The 8,312-nt window shown below is 36.3% G+C and overlaps 1 protein-coding gene across 1 annotated transcript in view; it reads left to right on the top strand.

Annotated features, from left to right (window-relative positions):
* The window catches only part of LOC106873802 (60 kDa neurofilament protein), a 28,345-nt gene extending 21,005 nt beyond the window's left edge, over nucleotides 1–7,340 (top strand). The window contains exons 4-8 of the mRNA XM_014921317.2: nucleotides 61–225; nucleotides 922–1,047; nucleotides 2,256–2,476; nucleotides 4,235–4,350; nucleotides 7,114–7,340. Of these exons, the coding sequence (XP_014776803.1) occupies nucleotides 61–225; nucleotides 922–1,047; nucleotides 2,256–2,476; nucleotides 4,235–4,350; nucleotides 7,114–7,325 (840 nt within the window). The 3' untranslated portion in view covers nucleotides 7,326–7,340. The remainder of the gene's footprint in view (nucleotides 1–60; nucleotides 226–921; nucleotides 1,048–2,255; nucleotides 2,477–4,234; nucleotides 4,351–7,113) is intronic.
* Nucleotides 7,341–8,312: the final 972 nt, after the last annotated feature.

Raw genomic sequence — 8,312 nt, 5'->3', positions numbered from 1 at the left:
GGGGTTGTGTGTATTTTTTAACCGATATATCATCTTGCTTTTCTACATGTTTCTGTATAGGAAATCAAAGAGTATCGAGCCCTTCTCTCCAAGGACAATAGCATTCCTGACATGCGAGAATACTGGACTACGGAACTCGGCAACTGCCTGAAAGAAATCCGCCAAGAATTTGAAGGTCAACTGGAGGGAATGTCTGCTGCCATGGAGGCTAGGTACCAATCCGAGGTAAGTCGTCTTCATTCCACCTTATTTCCATTCTGTTCTCTGCTGCCCAAAAGGTCCGCCTTAGACGGTTTCAGTATAAGTTTTTGCACTCGTAACATGTAGCTAAACAATCTCAACACTATCTACGAAGGATTGCTGAAAAGTTACTGGCTTTAAGATCATCACAAAAAGCCTGGCTGGTGGCCTAACCTTCCGAGTTCTTTTACAGGGCTTAGAAAAACTGAAGGACCGCCTCAATAAGTGTGTGAATCTGAGAGGGGAATATGTTGAATAAAATCATAGTTATCTGATCCTCTTGTATTTTCTTTCACCCAAAGCGAGGAATTTCAACACTTCTTCGTAGTCTATTGCTTACTTTATAACACACTGCTATAGACAACTTATTGATTAACCTCAGGTCATCAATATTTATTGGCAAAACTAGAAATGGTCTTTATTGACAAATACTAGTTCGTGACGTGGCTGACAGAAAACTGGTTGTGGCTTCCATTGATAAAAATCAACAATGATTTTCTTTCAATGACAAAACCTAGCACTGACGTTCACTGAGGGAGAAAATGATTTAATAAAGTGCGCAAATTTTAAGATTTTAAACTTGTCAATTTAAGCAAAGACCTTTAGTTGTATGGAGGAAGAATATGTTGAAATACTGTTTAGTATTATATTTTGAAATATTTGTTTGTGTATTTATTTCAGATGAATGAAATGCGTTTGGGTGCATCGAAAGGAAACGCTGAATCAGCACATATGAGCGACGAGAACAAAAGACTTCGTTCTCAGAAGAATGATCTGGAGGCCAAACTTCTCGACTGCCAGGCTCAGGTAAGATATATTTATGTGTGTGTGTGTCTATGGACATGTACGCATGTGTATATGTGTATATATATGTGTGTGTATGTATGTATGTATGTATGTATATATATATATATGTATATATATATATATATATATGTATATATATATATATATATATATATATATATATTTACATACATGTATGGATATGTATGAGAGCGTACCCAAAAATAACCAAAAACGTCCTCTGGGGGACAAACCAGTTGTAGTTCAGGCTTCCGCCGCTAGAAGCTACTTGATGCGACTCTCAAGCATCAGTCTGACAACTGACGTCATCAACTGTGGTCGTACTGTCACGTGGAATGTCTTTATTTTGCAGCGCTTCTCCCGTGTTCGTCGATTTTTGCGATGGCCGAAACAGTTGTCCTGCTTCAAACTGCTTACAAGGACACTGCCATGAGCAAAACACAAGGTTATGAGTGGTTTCCACGCTCTCGTATCTATATACAAGGCTGGTTGCTGACAGATTTTTCTGCTCTGTAAGGGATATTATCCCATATATATACTGTTATATCAGTATTTTTTACGCGTTGCAAAAATATATCTTTCTACTTGTACCACAATATATATATAATACATATATATATATATATATATATATATATATATATATATATATATATATATATATATATATATATACACACAAATTAGTCAAGGTGTTACACCTTTCAAATCACATCTTGTGCAATGATATGTTTGCGTATGTGTGTGTGTGTATGTGTGTGTGTGTGTGTGTGTATGAATGCGTACACGTATAGAATTATATATATAAAGTTAAATTTTCTCATAAAGTATATTTTTAAGTATATTTCACAATATATGGACTGGACTGTATTAAGAAGAGCTCATTGCGAGCTAAATCGAAGGATGTGTGTATGTGTGAGTGTATTTAACAGCTTTTTTCTCTTTAATTTTCTCTGTCATTTGTACTCTGTGTAAGCTTGATCCGTTAATATATAAATATCTATTTATTTATACATAAATATTCACCTTTTGAAAATCTCGTCTTTCTTTTCTTTCTCGTTGAATGTATATATATTGTATATCAACCCCAAGCTGTTGTATTTCATTTGTTTATCCGCATAATTGCCTCTATAATATATATGTATATATATGTGTATATACATATATTTATTTATCTATATATTTATTCATGATTTTGCTCTTTATAGATCGCCCAACTAACATCTCAACTGAGAGCATTACAGAGCGAATTTCAATCAGTTTCTGCGGATTTGGAAAGCGAGAAAAGCGAACACAGAGCCGACGTTGAGAGACTCAATGCCGAGCTTGAAGCGATGATCAAAGAACTCCGAGATCTGATGGATGCCAAACTGTCTTTGGAACTCGAGATTGCTGCTTATCGTAAACTGCTGGAAGGAGAAGAAAACAGGTTAATACTGGTTTAAAATTAGGGAACCATTCATTATTTATACAACACTCCTGCTGCTTACAGGAAGGGAAATATACAGTAATAAAAGCTAGAAGGCCTGATTTTGTAGGCAAAGGGAATAGAAAGTGCAAGGTAACTCACTTTACAGTCTCAAATGATGAGAAAGTCGATATGACAGGTATAGAGAAGATAGCAAAGTACCAGGACCGGGTGAAATGTATCCCAGTAGTTATAGGTGCATTAGAAACTATCCCTAAAGATTTGAACAGATGGATAGAAGAAATAGGCATAAAACCAAGCTTTGTGTAATTCAAGAAAACACTATTATTAGGAACTGCTAGGATACTGAGGGAGGTTCTTGGCATCTAATATTACTTGTTGTAGCCCGATGCTAGGGATTTTCTTTTGCTGATCCAAGAAAGTTTAGAAGTTAAAGTCAGTCACAACGGCATTTGAATTCGAGACATAAAGAATATTGATTATTGATAGAGCTACAAAGGCCAACCACTTGACATGACGAAACGGTCTGTTATAGAAATTCCTTCCTTTCTAAATGCTTGGACTGGTAGTTATTTTATTGATCCAAGAAGGCGTGAAATTCAGTGTTAATCTCGAGAGGATTTGAATTCAGAATGTAAAAGGGACAAAACTCAATACAAACAGGTATTGATTCCAAATATTATTACAAGGCCAACAATTTCGGGGGAGGGGCAAGTCTATGATACCGAGCCAGGGCTCAGCTTATACTTATTTTATCGACCTCGAAAGGATAAAAGACAAAGTCGAACTTAATGGATTCTGAGCTCAAAACGTAAAGACGGACGAAATACCGTTCAGTACATAATCAACTCATCCCCTTCCCCCAAATGGCTGCCTTTTGTGGCAAAATTTGAAATTATTATTATTATTATTATTATTATTATTATTATTATTATTATTATTATTATTATTATTATTATTATTATTATTATTATTATCATCATTATTGAGGCGGCGAGCTGGCAGAAACGTTAGCACGCCGGGCGAAATGCTTAGCGGTATTTCGTTTGCCGTTAGGTTTTGAGTTCGAATTCCGCCGAGGTTGACTTTGCTTTTCATCCTTTCGAGTCGATAAAATTAGTCCCAGTTACTTCCTGGGGATCGATGTAATCGACTTAATCCCTTGCCCCCAAATTTGAGACCCTGTGCTTCCAGTAGAAAGGATAATAATAATAATAATAATAATAATTATTATTATTAAGGCGGCGAGCTGGCAGAATCATTAGGGCGTTGGATGAAATGCTTAACAGTATTTCGTCCGTCGCTACATTCTGAGTTCAAATTCCGCCGAGGTTGACTTTGCCTTCGTCCTCTAGGGATCGATAAATTAAGTACCAGTGAAACACTGGGGTAGATGTAATAGACTCATCTCCTCCCCCAAAATGGCTGCCCTTGTGGAAAAATTCTAAACCATTATTATTATTATTATTATTAGTAGTAGTAGTAGTAGTAGTCAGAAATCTTTACTTTTTAAAGAAATCAAAATTATTCTAAATGGACTTTATAAAAGTCTGAGATGGGTGCTAAAACTGCAATAGCTGAGATTCCGTTTTGAGTGATGTTAATAAATATCTAAATATAAAACCATAAATATTTTAATAAAAAAAAACTGTTTTTAAATTTAAGAATGACGTTAACAGTTCGTATATTGATATTTCATTCTTGATTAGTTTATAATCCTTTCAATTTCTCGCCCCTCTAAATTTTGCCTCTTTACAGACTTAGTCTTGGCAGTGTGGTTCAGTCAATTGGCGGTTATCAGAGTCATTCGGAAGAGGCATTAGCTAATGCTCTGCAACAAAGGGCTTCTTCAGGTTTCCACACACCTGAAACTGGTAAGTCAACTTTTTCATATTCCTTTCAAAATGTTTATACTAATCTCTCTTTGGCAATTTGAGGATAGAATTGAAACAAAAGAGCTGCAATGGAAGCCCTTATCTTATTGCTTTATTTAAAAGTTTAGTATTGCAGGAGGTGAGGCGTGTTCTATCAATTTTGTAACCTCTTCCAATTTAGTGGCATTGATGAGGCGATGCTCAACATGAATAGCTTTACATCAATATCTACAGAGAATATGTAAACAGGAAAAAAGTTGGGTTGGTGCATGTGTTAAATATTAACAGCAATGAACTATATCGTGAATAAATATAGTTGCATTAAGCCATATCACACTTTAGACGAGGAGGGAAGGATTCAACGCGCATGCGCGCACATGCGCACACTGAAATATACACATAGGATGTGTGTACATGCACACATTAGTGCATAAAATGCATTATGATACATCGACATTCTTAGTGTATTGAATTTTTTTTATAATAGCGAATATCTCAACAACTTGGTTCAGTAACCAATAATATACACTTAAGTATGTATTCGTATGCACTTTATTTATACATATATAAATAATATATGACTCACTGCCCATAAGATGATCTGAACTGGTCAGAGCAAATTAATTAATTAATCGTTACTTATACAACACTCCTGCTTCTTACAAGAAGGAAATACATTAGTACATTGTTTTGTATTGTAAAAAAAGGTTCTGACATCTCACTAAATATCTCCATTAAACCTTAAATATTCGTATAATGCCTTTCAAATAACACAAGAGATTCTAAATCACATGAGCAAAAAAAAAAAACTTGTCCTACCAGCTGTAACATTATAAGCATAGAAACGAAAACACGAGAGACTCGACCAAAATTGGGAGATTACGTGGAACATTTCAGCTCAAAGAGTCTTGTAGACAGAATAAGTTGATGTTCATAATTTGTTTTTTGACAGGATAATTTTCAATAAGGAATTTTTCATTTTGAACGACGTACGAGCAAGAAATGACGTTAGCAAAAACAACCCTTCTCTCCTCTACAGACACGGCTGCAGAATCAAGAACAAATAAATAACTTAGTTCTCTCCACTATTCATCATAAGTGTAGAGGCAAAGAGAAACATAACCAGATAATTTGTATCCCCAGTACAATTCTATTTCTCAGCTATGCATGAAAACCACAAGTTTTTCAACGGAAGTAACTTTAAAGAAAGCTATTCTTGACTGGAGAGCATAGATTACCAGATCTCGTACTATAGTTTTAGCCGCTTACCTAGACATTTCCCACTTTAACAACCACCTTGTAAATTCGGAAAGCTCAATAAATTACCCAAGCAATGATAATTAAAACGACTACTAACAACTTCAGATAGTTTTGAAAAGAACTATACGCTATTCACATCAGAAATAAATCTACCCCGTTATTTTAAGTCACTTGTAGAACCCACAGATCTTAAGCTAGCGCCATAAAATAGCCAGCCATATTGCCAATGATGCTGAATAGAAGGTCGGAGATACTATCTCTCTGCTTCCAACGAAGGCTCTAGAGAGACTTCTGGATTTGCATAAGCTGCAATACCCAGATCGACCGTGGTAGTCGCCCCTGACTCTTACATATCATAAAGAGAGTATTCTCCCTTATCGATTAGTAGATCCAGTGAGTAGCATTAACAACAGAATCTGTTAGGTGCAAGTCAGCTTATCAGATGACCACCTCCAACCAATGAGAATCGACTTAATGATGTATTCATTCATCCTCAAGTTACGTGATCGAACAGCATGTGGTATGAAACTCTGAGTAACAACAGAGTAAATAACCAAGTGGCTCCTAGAATAAACTCTTGATTAGTATTTCTCAACCAATTTCTTCAGTACTATCCTTCGATTCTCAAAATAAATTAAAATATGTGTACTTCACTACGAACGGAGAAAGTTAGGTCATAAAACATTTATTTCTAAAATAAGTTTTAATTAAAACTTTAGTAGAAGTTTTATACGCTTGTTACTTCTTACTTACACCCCATTTCGAAGTAACCCCCCATACCAACATAATATTGTTATGCTCTACTTCTGTGAGGTGTTTCCCACGTTGAGAAATACTGCTTTAGATTTGCATTGAGTACTCATTTCTCGTAATTTTCTAAAACGTATATTTGTATGTATGTGCATACGTCTTTTTGTTTTGTTTCTTTTGCTAGTTAATTTTATTGTACGTTGATGTGGTTTCTAAAGGGGAAAATGCACATTAACTAGAATTTGGATGACAAAAAAGATAAGCGTCACAAAGGGTAAGATAACTTGTCAGTAATTGTCATAAGTCTTCACAAGTTAAAAGCCACCGTGTATGTATGTATGTACGAGGTGGCATCAAAACGTTCCTGGATTAGTTCTGTAGCACGCCAAGAGATGGCAGGACATGGTTGAGTGCGTAGTGAGAGCTAGCAATGCTAGCAAACTAGAGCGAATCGCAGAAGGCCCTTGACTCGCTTACGGAAAACGACTTCTATGCTGAATTCCCAAAATGGCAGGAACGCTGAGACCAGTGTTTTGCTGCGCGAGGTGACTATGTCGAAGATGATAAGTTATTTTTTATTAAACATAACTAGTCCCGGAACTTTTTGATACCATATATGTATGTACGCATGCTGTATGTATCGATGTATGTATAATTTCATGCATGTGTGTATGTGTGTGTATATATATACGTGTATATGTACATGCATGGATACACAAACCTAAAAGTTTTTATATATTCTATTGTTACCAGGTAAAATCACCATCAACCGAACTGCTAGCGGAACCGTTTCGATCGCAGAAGTAGAGCCAAACGGAAAATACGTTCAAATAACAGAAAGCTCAAAGGTGGGAAGGGTAAGATTAGGAATGCATTGCTGTGCACGCAGTAACTGCTTTTTGTGTGTAATCTTCAACTCCGTGTATAACACACCCTTTGGTATTGTCACGCTTTTGTTCTTTTAACAATTCTAACACCCACCTTTCTTTCTTCTACGTTTTTCTTTCACATCTTAGATCTGTTTAAGACACACACAATGAAACGCATGCACACGCATACAAGCACACACATTTATGAAGACAAGCTTCAGGAGGAGCACTCAATACAAGACATAAAGTTAATAAGAGCAAAGCAATTAAAACTATTAGCTAAACCATTATTACTTCGTTATTATGGCCACGCGTGTTTGTGTATGTGTGTGTGTGCGTATGTGTGCATGTGTGTGCGCGCGCGCGTGTGTGCATACGTGTGTGTATACATACATATGTATTGTGGAGGCACAATGGCCCAGAGATTAGGGTAGTGGACCCGCGGTCGTAGTATCACGGTTTCGATTCCCAGATCGGGCGTTGTGAGTGTTTATTGAGCGAAAAACACCTAAAGCTCCACGAGGCTCCAGCAGGGGTTGGTGGTGACCCTTGCTGTACTCTTTCATTGCAACTATCTCTGACTCTTACTTCCTGTTTCTGTTGTGCCTGTATTTCAAAGGGGTCAGCCTTGTCACACTGTGTCATGTTCAATCTCCCCGAGAACTACGTTAAGAGTACACGTATCTATGGAGTGCTCAGTCACTTGCACGTTAATTTCACGAACAGGCTGTTCCGTTGATTGAATCAACTGGAATTCTCGTCGTCGTAACTGACGGAGTGCCTCATATGCATTCTGGACACGGTAATTTATACAAAAATACTGAAGCCCTTAGATTAAGTAATATGTGTGAGTGTATGTGTATGTATGTATACACACACTCACACACATATATGCATAAATACAGATATATATACATACACAAACGCACAAACACACACACACACATATATATGTATACACACACATATGTATTATATATGTATACATGTATATTTACATATATATTTATTTATACATTTTATATATATACTAGCAATGCACCCCGGCATTACCCGGGTGTTATGACCTACAGCCATGTTATA

The sequence above is a fragment of the Octopus bimaculoides genome, chromosome 21 (genome assembly GCF_001194135.2).
Source record: "Octopus bimaculoides isolate UCB-OBI-ISO-001 chromosome 21, ASM119413v2, whole genome shotgun sequence".
Classification (NCBI taxonomy): Eukaryota; Metazoa; Mollusca; class Cephalopoda; order Octopoda; family Octopodidae; genus Octopus; species Octopus bimaculoides.
This window is presented reverse-complemented; position numbering and strand designations above follow the sequence as displayed.